Here is a 22183-nt window from a genome sequence, read left to right as displayed (position 1 = left end):
AGATATGGTCGCAATGATACCAGTGTCTCATTTGTACCTCGTGTGATCACTATTACCAATGGTCTTTGAACCAAGTGGCAGTTGATTACCCAGCAAGAGTACCCTTAGCGACAACCTATTCGATCTTCACCGGACATAAAATCGCAGCGACAGGGATATCATGACGGCTTGTGATTACCTGTTTTTCGCGGCAGGGGTACTTATTTCGGTTACGCATGCAAAAAAATGCCGAGAAAAGAGGAAAAGTCGGACTACCGGGATGCCATTCAGTCTAATCCTGTAATCTTAAGAAAGTCTCTTTAGTCCTCTCAAACATTAGCTTATATCGCTTGATGTAGTGATCACTGAAACTGCATGTCTGACATGGTGAGTTCGGATGTGGGCATGTACCAATTGAAAGACATAACTAGAGCCAAAATATCTACGTCGGCACTCTGAGTGAAGACTTATCCCGGCTCCATTGCTCCTCAGTAACAGGTCTCAGAGAACGTTGCGCGCTTCAAAAGTGTACTGTAACATTCACTTCTGCATCAGCCGACCTGTACCTTGTGCAATCTGTCAAGAGGACGCTTTCAGGATACCCCTCCGGGAGTCCCGACTCCCCGGCATACCGGCCTTCACGGCGTCCTTCGAAGAGGCAGCCCAGATACTAAGGTAAGGCGCCCATTGCATTTCGTTTAGTGCTAAAATGTGCTCTTAGGCCTTGGTAAAAAGCCACGCATGTTGGCACTGCAACGCAATACAAGTGCTTGAACCCGTCAATGAAAAACAGCGTTGAAAACGGCGCTTCGACGGGACAACAAGGATGAGACTGCCCGAAACGCGGTCATAGCTGTGTTCTGAAAGGACAGAAAGTATCCTATGTGAAACAATCCTTTTTCCCTCAGAACACAGCTGTGACAGCGCTGCCGTCTGTCTCTCTCTTTTTGTGCTGTCTTTGCGCTGTTTTAGGTTGATACTGGAAGCCATGCTTCATTATGTGTTTCAGTACCGCTTCTACCTGCTTAGTCCAACATTGAGTATTACTGCGTTCCAAGTATAGTCGGCTGAACCGGATTACAGAGTGCTGCCTTGCGAAAAAAGAAGTGATATCTCCGCAGTCACAAGGCAGTTATCTCCTGAAATTCCTGCAAGTATCGGGGATACGTCTCCTCCATCCGCTGGTACCAATGTTAGGTGACTAGGCCGCCACCAAGCCCTGCAATCAATTTCTTCCTCAGCACACGCATCTCAAGAACATTAGAGTTTCCAATAGCTAGCAGATCCATGCGCTATTCTCTAATTTGTTTGTACGCTGAGGATTCTCATAAAAAGTAATCATTCTGTAAGTGAAAGCTCTGGAATTTCGACAGTAAAAATTTGGGAAAGAACTTCCTCGCCGCGGTATCTCTTATTCACTTAGGCGGTTTAAATTTAAAAGCTAGCGTTTAACTCCGATTGCAATATTCTTACGTATTAAATTATTTTACGATCACTGTTGCATCATAGTAAACCTAAGATTCTTAACATAAGCAGTCATCTGCAAAACAATGCTGAAAAATGACTGATAACTATGGTTTAAAACTATCTTAATGTGGCCGCATATGGCTTGTGGTTTGTATCAATTGGCATGGAACGAGAATGTGTATCACTCAGCTCATAGTTGACTGCATTCGTATCGTCATGGCAGACAAAGGCCTTCTTCAGCATAGGGCACAGAACTTACAGATATGAAGAGTTGGCAACCTATTAGTGACCAAGGACAAGGTAGGCTTGCATTCAATGGTTGTTGGCTGTGGTGCCAGTTATTGTCGTCTCTGGTCCGAGTCGGCTCTTCGGTCCGTGATTGGCTGCCTTTGCTCCAGCCTCTTGTGCTGTCTCGGGGGTGCGCCATCTTCCGGCGCCGAGCAACTGAGTCAAACCGCGCTGATGACGTCATTTGCGTTGTGCATAGAGATCTACCATTTGTTTTTGTGGTGTGGAGCTCTGAAAAAGGAGGACACCGCACTCCAGTGCTGTAGACCCATGAAACTGTATACCCGCGAAACTTCAGCGATTAGGAAGTGTCAGATAAAACCTTTCGAGCAATACACGCCTATTTTCAATGATATTTATAGTTGACGTTCATTTTAGTGTGGCGAGGCATCGCAAATGACTTTCGAATGTCCCTCAGCAGAAGGGAGACGTTAAATTCATGCTCCCATTGAAACGCAGTCGAGCTATAGGGCACTGTGAAAGTGGTGCAAGGAAAGAGTTTTCCCAGCGGTTAACGTTTCTGCAAACTTTACCGTGCCGTCCTCCTTTCCAGACGTCTTACAGGACCGGTGGCGCCAGAGGAATGGACTGGAGATTTGGATATCGCAGCCTATCACCTCGGGCCTGGTTTTACTGATGCCAAGTACGTTAATGACTTCTGTCCGAAAAATAAAATCCTCTTATATGTGCATTTCGCTTAAATCAAAGAAGGCCACAAATTACGCGCAATTTTCCGTGCTTATAAGTTTTCTGCTCCAGCATCTGCATCGCGCCAACATTCTCGCTGAAAGCCGAGTTTTAAATGCGAAGGGACGAACGGCATATTCAAGCAGAAACGACAGCTGTCAGTACCATTGTCATGCGCTGAAACTCGTGTCTTTTAAGAGTGATGACCAATATATCTCTTTTGTATTGCGCCGTAACGTGAATTATGCCAGTTTCTCGCTTATTTAAGTCTACACAGATGAAAGCAGTGCGAGTTCAGATCCGTGCGCATAAACTGCTCGCATTCCAGAGCATTCCTTTCATGCATTTACCTTCTAGGGTGCATTTTCATACATTGGAGGCACATGCGCCAACAGGCATTCAAACGGCGAAGAAACCTTTTTTGTGCAACCGACTTTCTTCTTTCATTTTGCACCACACACGACTTCAAGAAGGAATGCTTCCAACATGCACGGCTTATGTTTTGATTTGTTCTAACGTCTGTGACCATGTTTTCTCACGGAAATGATAATCTGCATGGGAGAACATTGCTTCCTAGAATCTTTGTTCTTCATATAAAATAAACACAACCCTCGTTCCGTCCTCCACTGGCGACCGATGGAAACGAATCACCCCTAAAGCTTTCCTTAAAGCAGTGTGTCTTCTACATCATTTAGGTGAGCTTAGTATAAATAAAAGCCTGTTTCTGGAACATGCCGCAAACATTTTCACTGCACGAAGGCACTGTAAATTGGAAAATTGGTTGTTCGGGAAAGGAAATGGCGCAGTATTTCTCTCACATTTCGGCGGACAGATGAACCGCGCCGTAAAGGAAGGAATAAAGGAGGTAGAGAAAGCAGACAGAGGTGACGTAGTGAAGGGATCCGGAATAATTCGACCACCTGAGAGTCTTTACGTACACTGACATCGCACAGCACACGGGCGTCTTTACGTTTCGCCTCCAATGAAACGCGGCCGCCGCAGTCGGGTTCGAACCCGGGTACTCCGGATCAGTAGCCGAGCGCCCTAGATCCCCATGAATAATACTTCGTTTTTCGGGAAAGGAAATGGCGCAGTATCTGTCTCATATATCGTTGGACACCTGAACCGCGCCGTAAGGGAAGGGATAAAGGAGGGAGTGAAAGAAGAAAGGAAGAATAGGTGCCGTAGTGGAGGGCTCCGGAATAACTTCGACCACCTGGGGATCTTTAACGTGCACTGACATCGCACAGCACACGGGCGCCTTAGCGTTTTTCCTCTATAAAAACGCAGCCGCCGCGGTCGGGATCGAACCCGGGAACTCCGGATCTGTAGTCGAGCGCCCTAACCACTCAGCCACCGCGGCGGGGCCCTAGATCCCCATGTGGTCGAATTATTCCGGAGCCCTCCACTACGACACCTCGTTATCGCCGTCCTTTATCCCTTCCCATACGAGCGGTTCAGGCTGCGATATGTGAGGCAGATACTGCGCCATTTCCTTTGCCCAAAAACCAATTTTTCAATCCCGTGTGCTGTGCGATGTCAGTGCACGTTAAAGATCCCCAGGTGGTCGAAATTATTCCGGAGCCCTCCACTACGGACCTATTCGTTCCTATCTTCTTTCACTCCCTCCTTTATCCCTTCTCTTACGGCGCGGTTCAGGTGTCCAACGATATATGAGACAGATACTGCGCCATTTCCATTCCACCAAAAACCAATTATTATTTCTTCTGAAAATTGGTTTTTGGGGAAAGGAAATGGCGCAGTATCTGGCTCGCATCTCGGCGGACACCTGAACTGTGCTTTGGCAGAAGAGATAAAGGAAGGACTGAAAGCAGAAAGGAAGAGAGAGGTGCCGTAGTGGAGGGCTCCGGAATAATTTCGACCACCTGGGGATCTTTACCGTGCACTGACATCGCACAGCACACGGGCGTCTTTAGCGTTTGGCCTTCATTGAAGCGCGGCACTAATAATTCACATCGAGCTACCTTTCATGGGCAAAACAGCGAGGTATTTTATTACGACCACGTTCTGAGACGCACTTTATTTTAAATTTTAAGCTGAGGATTCTAACGTCCGAAACGTAACATGGGTTGTGAGGAGCACCGTAGTGGACGGTTGCGAATTAATTCAGAGCATGTTCTTTAACTGGCGCTGAAAGCGCACATCACATGGTATTTTTTTATTTCACCTCCAATTAAAAACAGCCACCGTGGCTGGAATCGAACCCGTGACCTTGGTACCAGCAACGAAACGTCAAAGCCACTTACACTTTGTAGCGGGTGAAACACCATTAGTGACAGAGTGTCTGTCTTTATATAGTTAACCACTCTAAGCGCTGTGAAGGAGCCTGCCTGTGCGAAGAAGTTTCATTAAATAAGCGCATCCCTGTACTGCGCAAAACCCGTTCTATTGGTTCATCGGCTCTGCTAATCGCTACTTTATTTACATAAGCAATGCTGTAATGGCGGCTAGTTGCTTTGTCATGTTCATGTTGGAGCGGTTCACATTGGTACAAGGACTAGTTACAAAAAAACACGACAAGGCTTTATGTTTTTCTTAAGTCGTGCAGTGACTTCTATTTAGGCTAGCAGGCAGGGGGAATTCATTTCTGTAACGTTATGACTATAGCTTTCCTTTTTCACAGTCTTCAGTTAAATAGGGGAAGCTCGATCAAAGCTCGATCGCATGGACTTGTGTAACCATTACCTCTTTACACTCTTTAGGGAAATGAAGCTTGAGGTCCACCTCAAGAACGGCCTGGCGATGACTTACAACGTTGTCGGCAAAATTACGGGAACCGAAGAACCTGGTAAGCCCGATGCATGTTTATGGCTCGGGTAATGTTTTTACCGCTTACAAATAGTGCCCATACTTCATTGAGGATTTTTTTAGTATAAAAACATTATCATCCTTTAATATGCAAGAAATATCCCCAGCAACATGTTTGTATCGGCACTAATTTTATTTCACGCATCTTTTTAGAGAATGGCAGAGACGCATGGCAAACCAACTGGTGTTTTCGGCCGAGGTGTTCGTACAGATAAGCATTTGAAATATTTCACTGACCTCGCTTTTCACAGCACCTCACTCTTACAGTTTTGCAGTCGCGTGAGGCACTTCGTAGCTTAGCGTCGCATGCGCGCTGGAAGATTTCATGAGTCATATTGACTGTGCTTGCCCGGCCATGTCCGGCTGATTGACAGCATTGTCAGCATGATTACAACGCCTTCTGGCGGCGCCGTCGTTACCGCCAATGCTGTGGCCAGTGCGTATGTGCTGTGTTGCACTGCAAGGCAATACAGGGTCACAATGCACGTAGCACTGATGATCAACACTCATAGTGACAGCACTGACAAGGACAGCATTAACTCGGCGACAACCCACACAATGGAGCATGACAATGCGACTCTGTGCCAATGAATGCACAACACAGCTATGCAGTGCTGGAATTTCTGTGCTGTAGCTCACAGAAGTTGCTGATAAAATAATATTTCAAAGTAAATAATATATGTGCCGAGTACAGCGGTTCAAACAGTGCGTTTTGTGCACAAATACATGCAATATTTACTTCCCTCGACAGATGATTTTAACAAATTTTGCGTCAAAGTACTAGCCGGCTTGAAAGATCAGTAGAAACAATTTCATACAATGCTCGTTTGCTTCCAGAACCAGGCGTCCAGCGCTCTCTTGCGGACTGTGCTGCTTTTATGCAGGTTGAGGGGCACATTTTCGGCCTGAAACGCGAGAAATCGGCGGACTTTTGCCACTGTCAACATGACTGCTGGTGTTATCGACGACATAATTACAATGTCCTTTACCGCATCATAGATGTGCGAGTTGCTGCTCTTCCCGAAGCAGATGCAGGCCTGCGAATTATAGCCTAGGCCGATATATGTGTCTTCCATTATACACGAACTGCCCTCTGCCTCGCTGTCAACGGAGCCAAGCGCTTGCCTTTGTATGGTTTTGCTGTGCAGTTGCTCGAGGCAGTTGAATACGTCGTGGAACGTACTGTACTGGGACATTTATCTTTTCTTTTTAAGACCAAGCCCCATAGTTGCTATGCAGTTGTAAAGACATCGACGGTTCGCTAAGACAATGGCACCAGTACAGCATGCCCGAACTAACATACGACATACCAACATGTAAAGACATTAGCTCACAAAACTGTCGATTTGATGTCTGCCATTATCTTCGCACTTTGTTTTTCTAATAAAAAGCCATTATGGAACAGGATTCAAACCCGAACAGTGCCTAGCGCCGCCTTTGCCACTTCTTTGCCATCTCTTCGCACTAGAGAATAGAAAGAAACATTGGTTTTGTATGCCTCTTCCAAGAACAAGTCTGCTATAATGCTGTTGCGATTTGAAGGGGATCACTTCAGATTATCACTCCATTTCAGCTCGCGTAGGAATACTACGCTTACGTGGGAATACTTAACGTACGAACCTACGTATTCCTGGGAATACTTCGGCTTAGCTAACCGAAGGGATTCTGCTGTCGTACACTGTCATTTTTATTGGAGGCTAAGCGGCCGGCAAGCCGGAACAAACATTAATTACCTTAAATTGCCCCGATAATCTTCCAATCGTGCTAGACGGTACATCGCTCCAAAGACTTTGCAACACGAGGTCAGCTACGGAAGTCAGAAGTTTAGCAGGTCCTTACTTACTGGCAGCCCAAGTTTAACGGCGGCAAAGTCAGCTGCCGTGCAGGGGATTACATTGATGCTCGAGCGTGCCACGAGGATCTTCTTTTCTTCATTTCATTACTATTTTATTCTAGAGAAACTGGTTCTGGTGGGAAACCATCGCGACGCGTGGACTCCGGGAGCGTTCGACCCTGTCAGTGGCACAGTGGCATTGATGGCTATGGCCGAAGCCTACGGGAAGCTGGCGAAGCAAGGCAAGTAATCGCTGGAGTACACTTCTTTCTGCACCCTTCTATTGCCGCATTTCTCTCTGTATGACATCTACCCAAAACAGGGTATCATGTCGGTCGTTTTACACGTCGGCCAAAATTGTTTGTTTGTTAAAGAGCGTGTTTCCTCTCTCCTAATCTGGCTGGCCTAGACCAGGCAGCTGCTCAGCCCCTTCACCCATTCTATTTATTTATTTACCTATTTATGTACCTTTTACCCACATCGCCATTGGCTTGACGATGCTGGAACTCAGTACACGGTCGCGTAAGCAGAAAGACCTAAGGGGCGACGCAGTGTGATAGATAAAATGGCGGAAAAGCGTTACTTAGTAGCAATCAGCATTAAAATCGTTCGGAGTGGTAAAGAAATGCTCAGGTGGGCGAAGATGCCTTCAGTTTTCTCTCCTCAATCCCGACAAAATTTTTTAAACCCTTTTATGACTTTATCCAGTAAAGCGATGTCAGTTATTTTTATAAGCACGTGGACTAGTTTGTGGCTCGGTGTAGAATGAACTTTGCAACCGCGCAAACAAACGAGTACACAGGCATGAAGAAACAGGGCCACATGTTAGTTTTCTTCCTTTCTTTATCATTGTTTATTTGATGCGGTTGCACAAATTTTCATATCTGAGGGGGCGCATTATTCTGCAAACTCTACCCTCCGCCTAGGCTGGAGACCCCGACGCACGCTGGTGTTCTGCAGCTGGGGATCTGAAGAGTTTGGTCTCATCGGTTCGCAGGAGTGGGTCGAGGTAAGTGTGCGTTTTCCGTCCTCGTAACATTGTTTTTCCTGATCAGCAATTCCACTCTGCTGTGCATAAATTAGAGTGGGCAGAAAAAAAGAAAGAAATAAAATTGCCGAGCCTGCACCGCATGGAGCACAAATAACTGTACAGAAGGATGTGAAGTCTGCCTTTTTTTTTCACTGTCACACAAGGTTTGACCAACTAGTAAGGCATAGCGTTTTCGCTCCGTAAAACTGCTGCAACACTTAACAAGGTCTTGCAGCGAGAAACAGGACCTGCACGAGACAGAGGAGAGCGGGAACATGACGCTGACTTAACCCGGCTTGATAGGGGTGGCACACCCCCTAGGTGGCTTCTCGACTTGCTCATTCAATTTCATGTAAGCGCTGTCCTTCGCCGCAAGATCATTCGCCAATCAACCCCACTTTTGACCTCAAATGACTTTTATCCCGCCATGTTTCCATACCGAAATAAAAATCAACTTGGCAGACCATTGCTAGCGCGGTAGTCTGTCACGATGTCGTGTGGCTAATGCGTGTACACGTAGTGCTAATTTCTTGATCGAAGCCCTTACTTACACAATTTCATTTTTAATTTTAGCACCTGCTCCAACTCGCGCGATTTGCAGCTTTCTCGCATAGGTAACTCTAGTACCATAGTGACAGTTGATTGCTGATTCTATTTTTTCGGTTCCCACCGTGTCTAATCTAATTTTAACCTCTCATGTCACACGTTATGCAGACTGCAGAGGTCTGTGCTGTACTTTCCTCGCAGTAAGCTCTGCTTTTTGTTTATGGCGCAATCGATGCACCGCGGTCGCTGGTGGCTTTCGACGCCGCGCTGTGTGGCCAGCACTTGGCCGTCTTCGAAGGGAGCTGATCGGTTTCGTGTCAGAGGAACTCTTTTTCTTGGGAGAGGAAGAGTTCCTCCGGCAATGGTCGTGCCCATTCATTTCTGTTAAAAACGATCGTCTTGTTCTGGTCTTTAGACCAAGCTGGCGCTAAGATCGCCTTTTCTTCCGTGTCAGATTATTGCTGTTTCACTCTTCTGTGAATAGGTATGTTTTAACGTCTTAAATCGCTCACAAGCAATTCCTGTTAGTTGCCCAAAGCTGCTTATGGTACCTCTTTAATTGGCTCGCCTTACATGCTTAGCGTCATGCCTACTTGTGAATGTCAATGTATCCGGTAACCTCGGCCTGTGTACATATGTAAATAATTTTTTTTCCAATCAGCCCTGCTTTGTTTCTTGTCCAAAGGCCGAATGCAATAACTCCTGCAATATTAAAGGTTACATGATAATTGCCCACTAAGAAGGGGACGCTAGCGTTCCTAGTGTTTCCACATGCGCCAAAGCCTCGTGCTTCCCCCATCTTAAAGTATGTGCATTCTGTGCAGCAACACCGTGTGCAGCTGAGCCACCAGGCTGTTGCCTACGTCAACGTCGACATCGCTGTGCAAGGGAACGGAACGCTGGAAGTATCCGCCAGCCCCTTGCTCGCCCACTTGGTGTGGGAATCGGCAAAGAAGGTTGGGAGATGACATCATGAAAAATGAAAATTGTTTTTTGGGGGAAAAGAAATGGCGCAGTATCTGTCTCACATATCGGCCGAAACCCGAACCGCGCCGTAAGGGAAGGGATAAAGGAGGCACTGAGAAAAGAAAGGGAGAAAGAGGTGCCGTAGTGGAGGGCTCCGGAATAATTTCGACCACCTGGGGATCTTTAACGTGCACTGACATCGCAGCACACGGGCGCCTTTGCGTTTTCCCTTCATCAAAACGCGGCCGCCGCGGTCGGGTTCGAGCCCTGGAACTCCGGATCAGTAGCAGAGCGCCCTAACCACTGAGCCACCGCGGCGGGTACATCATGACAAGGAGCAAAATAAACAGGAAAGCCGGCACTGCTGACGGAAGAGCATGCTACTGATAAATTTAAATGGGTGGAACGCCCGATAGATGGCGTCTCGACGTAATCAGAGGTAAAGTCACTGGAACAGTGACTTTAATCAAAAGCGCTGGTATAAAATTGTAGCCGCTATGCCCGCAGGTGGCACACCGAAGAAATCGTCTCCTTACTCATACCGGCAAAGGGGGTGGTGAAAACAGGAAAGCGTGCACAAAGGCGCGTTGGCGAGTCACGTGCACTGCAGAAGGAAAGCTCAGGGAAATTCAGAGAGCGTGGCGACAGCGTGACAGTAGACACCTTTAGCATACCGTGTAACGTGTTACCGTTACCGCTGCCGGAGTACCGGGAGACCGCCCACCACCAGTGCGCACGCGCTGACCCGGTGACTCAGGCGTCCGCGCAGCTGTCGGGTACCTGGCGCCATCTGGTGCCCTCAAGGCGATTTGCGCATGCGCATTGATGGCGCGCGGGCTCACGGTAACACGGTATACAGTATGCTAAAAGGTGTTTATTACCGGCATGTGTCGAATGTAAAGGCGGGCTCTAATCGGCGCTCTTGTCGGTCTTCCTGCACGCATTGGTATTATATGCTAAGGCTGGTGTGCTTTTAATGGTCATATTGACGTTTTCAATTTATTTTCTTCTAAACACGGCTGGCGAATTTTTGTCCACGAAATTCTCTCCGCCATTTTTTTACTTAAGGGAGAAGAGGTAGGGCGGTCTGTCTAAGCCATCGCAGCAATTTCGAGAAGCGCCACCTGCAGTCATGTTTTATATGTGGTCCTGGTACTAATGCACTTATGGGGCAGAGAGTAAATCTTTCCTCTCATATGTCAACTCTCCTACTATGTGCACGTGGCAGCGATTGCGGTTCGGCTTGAGCCAGCAGGCAGGCCCGTTCACTTTTATTTTCATTCTTCCTACAGTCGCAACAACAGAGTACGTCGAAACGCCGCGCTCATTGCGGCATTAAACCCGTCACTGCTGCATATTTTATTTACTGCAGGAGATGATACACTGCAGCTCTAACTTCTTTTGACGGGGAGGGAGGGTGGGGGGTGACAGGGCAGTCGCAAGGAATAAAATAAATGAGACACCAAGGACAAATGTCGCCGTATGTGTTTCATAGAATTTCACAAGTAGTTTGATGTTATTCTAGCCCGGGGGAAATCGCCTAAATTTCTTTCAAAAACGTAGAAATGTTTGAAGTAGATAATAAAAACATGACTTTGCTCTTTTGAAGCATTTACACCTTTGTTATTCACGTCATGCATTCTCTCTTGATGATCGCTTTGTCGGTAGGTTCCTAATCCCGACAAAAGTGAAATTTCCGACGGAAGGGCTTCTGTGTTCGACACCTGGCTTATGAACTCTCCTTCGTACAATAACCCCGACAGCGAGCCCAGGTATGTAACAGCGCTTTATTATACAACAAAATGGATATCATTACGCGTAAAAAAATGCAGCAATAGCCTTCCTTCTCAATACTTCCTCCCGTCCCGATTTCACCACTATTCAGATATTTTTGTCTCCATTTCATTTTCTATTTTTAGCGCATTTTGATAGAGACACGGCAAGTGTGTGTTTTCCTATATCAATACATTGCCTCGTTCTGACGACAAAGAAGCTTTTTTTCACTGAAAACAGATTTTATAAGCTAGGAAAGGTCAATACCTGATATACTGGTATTCCCATTCAAACTTCCGAGAAGTCGTGGCCTATTTTTTAGGGCGGATCTCTGAGACTGCGAAATCGCCATTCACTTCCAAACGCTGGTCACGGACTCCGTTTCTGGTCTTGACGTTACGAGTTTGCGACGAGTGGCGGCAAAAGATCGTTTTAAATGAAATTTTGAACAATTCGTCTTTGCTGGCGAACACACGGCAACCATATAGGCAGGAAGAACAATGTAACTGATTTCGCTAAAAGCGATATTAATGGCCCTCAGTAACCCTTTTCCGAATGCGATGCTGCAAGCAACGCTGCTATTCAACTTTTGACAAAGACATAGCGCATGAAGACAGGACAGAGCAGAGACGCACAGGAAGAGCGCTCGTCCTGTTTTGTCTCTCCAATGTCCTGTCTTCATGCGCTATGTTTTTTTCAAAAGTGACGCACCAACAAGCCCAAAGTTCTACCTTATTAAGATTCATACCTGCTATCCAACGACGCGAAAGCTTTAAGTCTCCCGTTGAGCGGAATATGCACCGTCGTCCTGTGTTGTGTTGAAAAACCCACGTCATGCGTGTATGTGTGGAATAAAGGGAAATGAAAAGGGAACTTGTATTGGTGAATTAAAGGTATTCGGAAGTCTCGAACGACTTAACTTTATAACGTAATTGATTTTGCATAAGCACGCTACCGACTAGGCCACATAAGCAAGTTGACTTGGTTTAGATACAAGGAAGGGGGATGTGTGTGTGTGTGTGGTTTTGGCTTAATATGAGGCTTTGTAATGTGGCAACTAATGGAATGAACTCCAGACGCGCTAATTAATGAGGTACTAATTAGAGTAACATTATGTTTGTAAACTGCAGTGTGAAAGAGTTCGAAGACAAGAATGCAGAAACTGCGTTGTGATAATTGTAATAAACATGTGAATGTGAAGAAAAGAACAATGGCTGTGTGTGCAGAGAAGCCGCTGAATGGAGCCATTAACGCTGCCGCGTCAAACTCTCTTTTTGTTACAAAAAAAAAATGCACTCGTGCATCAATGACGTCAGGCTTATTGCTCGTCATTGAGGTACGACTATTGAGTTCTTTTGAAATCGTTACTTCTGTAAGTTTACTTTTAGTGCTTACGTCATTGCCCAACGGTGTCTTTTTCTGAGTACTAAATTATTGCTTTCAACCCTATGCCGACTGATGCTCCTTTGGCGTCAGGAGCTTTATAAACTGCATGAAGGCACCGCTAGCTATTTGCAAATGTTTCATCATATGCCTTGCAGTATGTATGCCCCTTGCGTGCAAATAAAAATTAAATGACATGACAGCAAGTGAGTTTTTGCCGTTTCTGCAGAACATGTCGAAACCAAATTTTGTTGCAGGTTCTTGGATCTAGCGTCAGACAGTGATTATGCGCCCTTCTTCCACGACCTCGGTGTGGCCTCTGTGGACATCCGTTACGCCTGCCGAAATCAGGTAAATAATAAAGAATTGCAGCACCTGGATAAAATTATTGGAAATTTGCGCATGGTCTTTTTTCTTTCATTATCTGTCATTATCTGTGTTCGTATGTTTTATCTTCTCCAGAGTTTCGACTCTTGCCTGCCTCTTTACCACACCATCTACGAGACGGAAATGGCTTACAAGATGGTCGACAAGGAATTCTCGGTAGGTAGAAAGTTATGCTTATTAACTATGGAGGCCACGTTAATGTGGTGTGTTAGCCACGGCATGAAGGATGGAAACATTTTCTCTGTAATTAAAATGTCGATCGTAACGTAATTTATGACATCAAGCGCACAGTTTGACATGCACCCGGTTCTATGGCATCAAATATTACATTTCCGACGCCTTGTTTATTCTGGGCCAATATTTGTGATCTCTTATTCGTTCGTTTTATCACGTGGCAGGAACGATCCGCACGGAAGAGCCCGAACTTTCAGATAAGTTATCGGTTATAAATTGGCGCTTATAGAAGTTCCGGTCAACTAAACACTGTATGTGTGCAATAGTGTAAAGGAAAAATTGGGACGGAAATAGAGGGTAATGCAGCTAGACCAAAGGTCAATTACCGAACATGGCAGCAGATAACCTTTACTGCTAAGCAACGCATGGACGTGAGCAGTGGCGTCGACATCGCATTCAGCTCTTTGTTTGAAAGTAATCCTTGTTACAGATGGCATACTTGAAAGGAAGTTGTCTCATGGGCCAAAGCGCTTAAGAACACCAGGGACAACATGTCTAACAGGCTTGACCCGTCCAATCTATTCATCCTTTGTCCTCACTTGCGATTTTTGACGAGATAGGCGTACGTTTAGAGGGCACACTTGTATACAAGTGGAGGCGCTTGAAGAATACGAGAGCTGTTGCAAGAATGTATATTTAGCAGCGCAGAACAAGGGTAGAAACACTGTGGCGCGCACTGTGCGTACCAGAGGTGTTACATATTAGTGTCCAGCTGAGATTAAAAACCTTACTCAGCATTGGAGCTCTGATTACAGTTTAAGCTCCTGGTGTCAAACGTAATTAGTTTTTTCCCCTTGCATAATAAACGCACCTCTTCCTTTTGGTGAAAATGAAATGAAAATTGGTTGTTGGGGAAAGTGGCGCAGTATCTGTCCCACATCTCGGCGGACACCTGAACCGCGCCGCCTAAGGGAAGGAATAAGGGAGGGGAGTGAAAGAAGAAAGGAAGAAAGAGGTGCCGTAATAGACGGCTCGGGAATAATTTCGACCACCTGGGAATATCTGATCGGGAGTACCGGGCTCGAACCCGACCGCGGCGGCCGCGTTTCGATAGAGGCGAAACGCAATTCTTCTGGGGCGCAGTCTGCTGACGAGGACAGTGAAAGCTAGCAAGGGCCCTATTTGAACGTCGAAACTACTACACAATAACACAAAGCGCCATCTGTCGAATTCCAGGGCCTATATACGTCGCCTTTCGTACCGAACAGTGCGTAAGAATGCTTTGCGAGGAATCCAAGAACCAATCCAAACAACGCTTGCTCATGAAGAGGTTTTGCTCTTCGATCGGCCTTATTGCAGTTACGCTTCACGCTAAAAGCTGTGAGTTGTGTTAGCGTGAACTCTAGATTTGCTCTCCTTGGACAGAACTGCGGGCCGCTATGTGAATCCGATGTGCTGGTTTAAAATAAAAGTGGTTGACAGTGCTCTAGCTCTAGCGCAGAAGAAGTGCTGAAAAGTGCTCTGTTTAAAAGCGCAAGGTATGTTTCTGGGCGAATTCTTTGGTAATCATTCTGAAAAATGGAGCGCCAGCGGGCGACGCACAAAAATGAAAAGTGGACACAACTGCGCTGAACTAAAAACTTTATTTCAGAAGACACCCAAACCGTACCATTTATAATGTCACAGAAAGTTGATAAGCAAAAGAGAACAGAAGTACGCATGCGCAAAGTTATCGAAAGATGGAATAATGCACTAAGGTATATTGCCGAATGTCTTTCAATAGCCTTGTTTATGCCTCCTCTCACTGGTGAACTTTCTGTCACAGTATAAAAGGTGTGGTTCGGTTGTCTTTGGAACAAAGTTGTTAGTTCAGAGCAGTGCTGTCTACTTCTTATCTTTATCCATCGTCCGCCTGCCCTGCATTTGTCAAACTACTGCAAAGCTCTTTTTTTTTTATTGATAAGTTGATGTCATACCGGATGAAGAATTTATTCCACCGTCCTATTTACTCTCTTGTTATTGCAGTCTCAAATCTTTGCTGAATGTTTTCTTTCCTGTTATAAAAGCACCCCCATTTCTTTTTCAGATTTTGGGAAAAAAGTGCGTTCGCTAATGAAGTAAATATGGCAAACAATCTTCTTTATTAATTCCGGGTGTCATTATAACCCGCTAGGCACACCGCGCAGCTCTTAAGTCTCAATTTTCTACATGTGGCAGCTGGACGAGTGCAACGCTGGTTAAGCGCAGCTTGTAATTCTTTTAAGTTTTTCTCTTATCGCTTCACGCGCTTCTTGGCGAGCAGTTCCTTCGGGCCGTGACCCAGCTGTTGGCCCTGGCAGCACACGGACTGGCGGTGTCGGTACAGCTGCCGCTGACTCTACGGCCTTATGCAGCTGCACTCAATGAGAGCCTTGCCGAACTGCGGGTGCTGTACGCCACCCACATCGAGGACCAGGGCCTCGACGTCGGTACGTTGATAGCTAGCACGTGGCTGCTGCACTTGATTACTGCTCAAAACAGGCGCTTGGTGCAAGATGCTCATACAGAGTGGGAGCCCCTTGGACTCTTTGAAAACGAGGGCAGAATTTTTTTCTTCTTGACAGCGAACAAATATAAGATGAATAACCGCACAGCTCGCACTACATTATTATTCTGAATCAGTTTCGGATGAAAAGTTGTTTTCACGGCCGATTTATTTTTTTGCCGACAGTGATGTCTGCATGTGGGAATAATCTTTCGTTACCGTCAGAAACCTACCTCTGTCGCGAGGGCAGGGAGTTTTATCGCAGCGACAAATGCTTCTAGCACCGTGATATTAGCAACCTGAAAGAGAGCGACATAAATTCTCATATTTTTAGGCCGTAATTAATCATCTTCAATTGGGCTACTTCTGTTCCATCGTTTTCTATGCCATGGTGTACTCTCTAAAACATGATTACACCTATATAGGAGTAAAAAGGGGAGCAAGGTGACCTCAGAGCACTCCCTTTTTGTAAAAGGGACGATCCTAGAGGACACCTTACTCTTCTTTTTTACTCCTTTCTGTTCAGAGTGTAGCTGGGGCACGCCGCCATGTTAGCGCGTATTTCATTCCCGTTTAGTGAACAGCGTGTGCTGAGCTTCCCTTGCTTGTGTCCAGGCCCACTAGTAGCAGCTGTTGAGGGGTTCTCGAAAGCTGCTGATGCTGTGGAGCAGGAAAGACACCACAATAAAGATCACAAGTGAGTAGAGGCATTCAAATTTACAAAAACTAGAAACATATATTCTCTTGAAGTGTGTTGGCATCTGCAGAGCTCTTCATCGGGTTTCATGCAACATCAGAGCAAAATGTAAATATCACGTACAGCACAAGAAAGATTATAAATGGTACAATTTATTACTTTCGGTGCGCAAAATATGCAAATGCGGGTAGACTACTGAAGAGCTGGAGCGTATCTATCTTAACACAAACTCTTTACGTGAATAATAGAGAGTAAAAAATGCATATACAAGATTAATCTGACCTCGGGTTAGACAGTACAGGTGTATTCCATTCTGACTGGGTCGGCCACATGTGAATGTCAGGTCGTGCCTCAGGCTTTCCTGTTGTTGCTGCAGCTGGTGCTGTAGTAATTGTCTTTCTTGAAAACTGCGCACACCACGGGCCATTCCTTGTTCGTCGTTAATTTCTGTGCAGGTCACTGAGTCTTAAATGCCGTCTTTCGTATACTCTACCGGGGTCACGAAAACAAGAGCACAATGCCACAGCAACAACAGGGACAGGTTTTTCGCTAACGAATGGCAAAGATTTTGCGTGAAGAGCAGTTAATTGCGCGGCATAAGTGAAGATCGAAAGCGAAGACATTCAGTTTCCATCAGGCAAAAACTGCCTGTACGTATGCTCCAAGTCGACTTGCTCTGCCTCTCTTTTCCTCCACGTCAGGGCATGCAAAGAATTGCGCGAAACACTTGCATTCTAGAGAACCTCAAGTCCCGCGACGTGCATCGTATGCCTTGAAGTGTCGCACCTAGCAGCTACTATATGGACTTTACTCACGATTAGAAACTTGTTTCTCACCTAGAAACTTCAACAACAAACTTGTGCTCCTGGAAAGGGCTTTCATCGACAGTCCGGGCATCCTTGCTGGCGGCATGTACAGGTAAGTTACCGTAGTGACTTAAACGTGTTGATGATAAAGAAGACGTTCCTCAGTAGTTTCGCGACCAGAGCCGTTAATGGGAAGTGACTGTGAGTCATAGTGTAACTGAAGCCCGTTGCAGATGTATTAGTAGCAGTAGTAGTTCTTCCTTCATTAGGCTTGGCTTGCCTTGCCTGAACCCCCAAGCATGTCGGTGCCAACCCAGGGCAAGTTGAACCAAGAGGCAAGCCTAAAGTGAGAGAAGAGAAAAGTAGAGACAGACGAAGAAAAAGGGGAAAGAAAAGAGGAAGAGAAGGAAGGAAAAATTGAAGGACGGCGTCGTGGAGAGGCAAAAAGGACCAGACGGCTTTTGTCGAATTTTCATGTCAATTCTTTCATGCCGTGGTCGCTAGGAGCACATGACGTAAGACCCAATCTCAGCGCTGTGTTTGGTAAATAAGCTGGTGTGTTCGAAAATACGCTATGTATATGTAGAAGGCTTCAGATGTGGCGACAGGTGACCAGGAGGTGGTTGGGGAAGGGGGGCGTGAGACCTTCGCCATCAGGCACCAGGCTAGCGTGAAATGTGCAGACACACACAGCATTTTTGAAGATGGACAGCTAGCAGCGCCAAGAAATGCTGGCACATTTGTAAATGTATATAGTGTTCATGGTTTATGGCTTATGGGTGTTTAACGTCCCAAAGCGACTCTGGCTATGAGGGACGCCGTAGTGAAGGGCTCCGCAAATTTCGACCACTTGGGGTTCTTTAACGTGCACCGACATCACACAGTACCGAGGTCTCTAGAATGTTCATGTTGTCACGCTGTCTTTTGAAGCCACAATTTCATTCGTAAGTTTAATCACAAGCAATTTAGCCTACAGTTTTAAAGACTATTCACCAAAGCCTGAAGGATGCAAAACTGAGGATGCTTTTGAATGGCTGTTCTGTTTCGCAAATGTACGCGCTGTAGCCTTGCTCTAGTGCTCCAATGGGTCTTGTGAAGACTGACAGTACTTATCCGGTATGCAGTGCTTCCAGCAGTCTGATACCCAGATCTAAACACTAATATTTTCGGTCTCGAAATTGGTTCGCACGGAAGTGTGAAGCCAGTGCCAGCAAGATCCAGTTGTCAATGTTCTTTGCGTGCTTCAATGTAGCATGCTTAACTAGAAACTTTGCTATCTTACGCGGGCCTATCAGGATTGCCGAAGTGAAAGACACGCGACAGTGACACCTCGTTTTTAAGCTGATCTCTGCCATAATTAAAATCAATATGGTATGAACCTATCGTCTTTGATAATAGCTTTGAAAGTAGGCCTTTTGACCGCAGTCCACAGAACTCGTGACAATATCCGTCATTCAATATGTGCGTTATGCAAGTATCGATTACGCACATTTTGCCTCGGACGTTCTTCTTACGGAGGAAGCCTTATGCGGCCCATTAGCAAGTAAACTTGGCATCGTTGTCAGCGTCCAGGAAAAGTGGCCCGCAAAACTTCCATTTACGTCATACGGAAGGAAAAATTTCTTGCGAAGATGCGCGGAATTGAACCAAGGTCCTCGAGATTGCGAGGTGAGCATGCAACTCATAAGCCACAAAACGCGTGGTTGCGCAACGAATAAAGGTGAGCCTAGCGTATGCGTTGCTTACGACTGCATGCTATGAGTAGGTGTGCCATTACAAAGGGAGGAAAAATATTAATTAACAACATATTTCGCCTTCAAAGCAAGTAAGTAGTCTTGAGTGCTGCCTTCTGTAATTTCTTGAATTCCCTTTTGCAGAAACCATACATGGGCGACCTACATGAGCAAGCACGTCGTGTTCGGCATCAGCTTCGACGATGCGAACGTTGGTTCGAGGTTCACCGCCCTGAAGCAAGCACTCGTCGGTTCCTCATCGCTCGCAGCGCCGCTCATAGCTTCATTGGCGCATCACATCAGGGCAGCTACGGATGTTCTCATGGGCGCACTCTGATGGCGTCGTTTTCATAAACCTGGTACTTAAGCGAGCCGCACTTAGTGCGTGCAGACATTGAGCCACCACGAGCGGACCGAGAGCCTGGACGGATTGCTCTCAAGCACAAGATATTCCGTCACGAGATACCTGTGTCCACCCACGATGTCATAGCTTCGAAAACAAGCCATGCAGCCATTTCTGCGTGTGTTGAGAAGCGGTTCATCCTTTACAGCCATTAGATGCTCGTCCGTTTTCGTTCACATAAGTTTCCCAGGATTGTCTTGCTCTATCAAGCCGCAAAGCAGTACCGGAAAGATGAAATTGCCTGTTAATTTCTGGCTGAACATTTTCCGTCAGTTCCATTCAGCATCGCCTTTGTAATTTGCACTGTACACGTCAACGAAGAAAGAGCCTTGGCGCTAAACCATCTGCTTCTGATGCGCGCTCAATGCGCAGTTTTTTTTGTGTGTGAACAGATGAGCGAGAACAACATTTTCAGCGGAAAGAGGGGGACATACGCTTATAATGAAGTTGAACCTCGATACAACGAAGCTGAAGGTGCCCGGCGATTGCTTCGTTATAGCCGTAGCTTCCTTGACCGAGCTTCCAAGGGGAATCGTCATTCCTTCGTTATATTCGTTATTTCATTATAAACCGTTTCGTTATAATGAAACGACTGTATCGTGTATCTTGACTGTATCTTGAAACATGAAATGTGGTTCATCGATCCGGTGGGAAGATATACTTCAAATCTACGCAAGGATTGTGCTAGACACCATGTAAAGCAAAAGAGGGACTATAGCGTTTCCAAGAAATTGTGGCTTCATCTATTCCCGTTCTCTGCGGCACTTCTTCAAAGCCGGTCACGTGTTCTCATTCAGATAAACCGGCTGAAGAAGAAACATATAGTGCGACAGCAAGATGTCGGCCACTAACAAGCAGCTTTGCAAACTTTGGCGCCAAGTGTCTAGTCTTAGCCTCGTGCTACTCCTTTCGAATGACCACAGGAAAACCGGTACGTGAGTACTTACGCTGTCGGATAAGTACTTACACTGTTAAGTACTTAAGCTATCGTGGCTAGTTTATTTTCAGCTGACCTTTAGCAATGGACAGTCTCGTCAAAGTATTCATTGGTCGTAGTGCAAAATGGCTGGTTAAACAACAGAGTGATGTCACCCAACGCTCGCTAGCGAAGACCATCAAGCACTGCTGCTCTGTCAAAGCTACTGTGTCATCTTCAACCCTTGAAAACATCACAATCAACTCGTGGAGGCTGGGACAAAAGAGGATTGGGGCCCTGCTTTACAATATATACCGTCAGGACACTTCAGCTTCACTATTTGAAAGCATTTTCGTCTCCTCTAATTGTGTCAGCTTTTGTGTTTTCGCTGTCTTTCCTATATGCTCCTGTTTTCGGTTTCATTGACGTTGCCTGCGCTGTGTTACATCTGCCCATTTGTTATCCTGGCAATCGGCATGTTGCTTGCCTTCGTTTGTTCCTTGGGTCATCCGGTTTTCTATAACTTTTTTTCTACTTTTGTGTTTTGTAGATAAAAGCTGCATTAAAGCATGATCCTGGAAACAAGGCATTAATGAGACATGTTGCCAACCCCTGATCTTTTTAGTCGTAGGAGACATTTCCGCATCTGCATTTGGCAATACGGCAACATTGTTTGAATGCCTTTATTTGGCTTGCGCGAAAAGAATTTTCTGTTTTTGTTCCGACGCTTATTCGATGTGCTGTGAACGATTTGCTGCGAACAATTAGCAAATGAAAATACATCGACACTTCTAGTGCATTAATAAAAAGATTTAATAGCACAACTAGACATTTTCAAAACCACTCGTTTCTCCATCAATAGCTCCCATTGTATATGGAACAACTACATCGAAGTTTTAAAACCAAATATCAATTATTTCTAGCGCAGGACTACCAATGCTTCAGAAACAATAATTGTTTCTTTGTTGGTGTTTCAATACCCATGAACTACAAAATTACAATTACACCATAACAGCGGTACCGATAACAGCGGTAATAATAACAGCGGTGCCGTTCGATACAGACGAGGTGTAAGTTATAAGATTGCGTGTGCCAGAAGTAGGGGGTTTCATTGACAATGGCTGCAAAAAAGAACCAAACCCGACATTTTCAACAATGGACAGTATATTAGTGCAGACCGTTTAAATCTAATTACTTAATAGGAACACAAGTATTTAAACATGCTGAGTGAGCGCGAACTTCGAAGTCAACTAGGACCGGTTGACCACCTATCATGAAATCGCCCAACATCACCGACTCGACCGACCACCGGCGACAAGTCCTTACCTTGCACGCAAGAAATCTCCTGGCACCAGGTTCAATTGCACGCCTTCCAAGTCCCGCAGTTCTCTCCCATACCTACTCTGCCCTCAACTAAATTGGTTTATGATTTAGTTGAAAAACCAATTTAATTGAGGGCGGAGTCTGCAGGACTTGGGAACAACTGCAGATTCTGCAGTGGGTTAGCTTTCCTATTTCACAACATGTGTACCTGCCCTATCACCCACTTCCCCTTAATCACTACCGATAAGCAATGGGAGACCGCGCTGCGCAGCTCGGAGCCGGGGCTTCACGCTCGGCTCATCGAACGGGCTGACTGGGTCCTCGAAGCTCAAAGGCTTTTGGCCTTCCGGCGGGGTTGACCTGTTGCGTTATGAAGGGCTCCACCTCTCCCAATGAGCTAATAAAACTTGTCTGTCTTGCCATACCAGCCGGATTGGT

General features: G+C 45.9%; 1 protein-coding gene across 1 annotated transcript in view; it reads left to right on the top strand.

Moving 5' to 3' along the window:
* Nucleotides 1-21018, top strand: part of LOC144132843 (N-acetylated-alpha-linked acidic dipeptidase 2-like) — a 40941-nt gene extending 19923 nt beyond the window's left edge. Inside the window, exons 7-19 of the mRNA XM_077665538.1 lie at nt 564-654; nt 2288-2377; nt 5145-5230; nt 7207-7326; nt 8011-8093; nt 9485-9616; nt 11295-11398; nt 13040-13133; nt 13245-13325; nt 15646-15811; nt 16483-16564; nt 17405-17482; nt 19248-21018. Of these exons, the coding sequence (XP_077521664.1) occupies nt 564-654; nt 2288-2377; nt 5145-5230; nt 7207-7326; nt 8011-8093; nt 9485-9616; nt 11295-11398; nt 13040-13133; nt 13245-13325; nt 15646-15811; nt 16483-16564; nt 17405-17482; nt 19248-19440 (1400 nt within the window). The 3' untranslated portion in view covers nt 19441-21018. The remainder of the gene's footprint in view (nt 1-563; nt 655-2287; nt 2378-5144; nt 5231-7206; nt 7327-8010; nt 8094-9484; nt 9617-11294; nt 11399-13039; nt 13134-13244; nt 13326-15645; nt 15812-16482; nt 16565-17404; nt 17483-19247) is intronic.
* Nucleotides 21019-22183: the final 1165 nt, after the last annotated feature.

The sequence above is a fragment of the Amblyomma americanum genome, chromosome 5 (assembly GCF_052857255.1).
Source record: "Amblyomma americanum isolate KBUSLIRL-KWMA chromosome 5, ASM5285725v1, whole genome shotgun sequence".
NCBI classification, from domain to species: Eukaryota; Metazoa; Arthropoda; class Arachnida; order Ixodida; family Ixodidae; genus Amblyomma; species Amblyomma americanum.
This window is presented reverse-complemented; position numbering and strand designations above follow the sequence as displayed.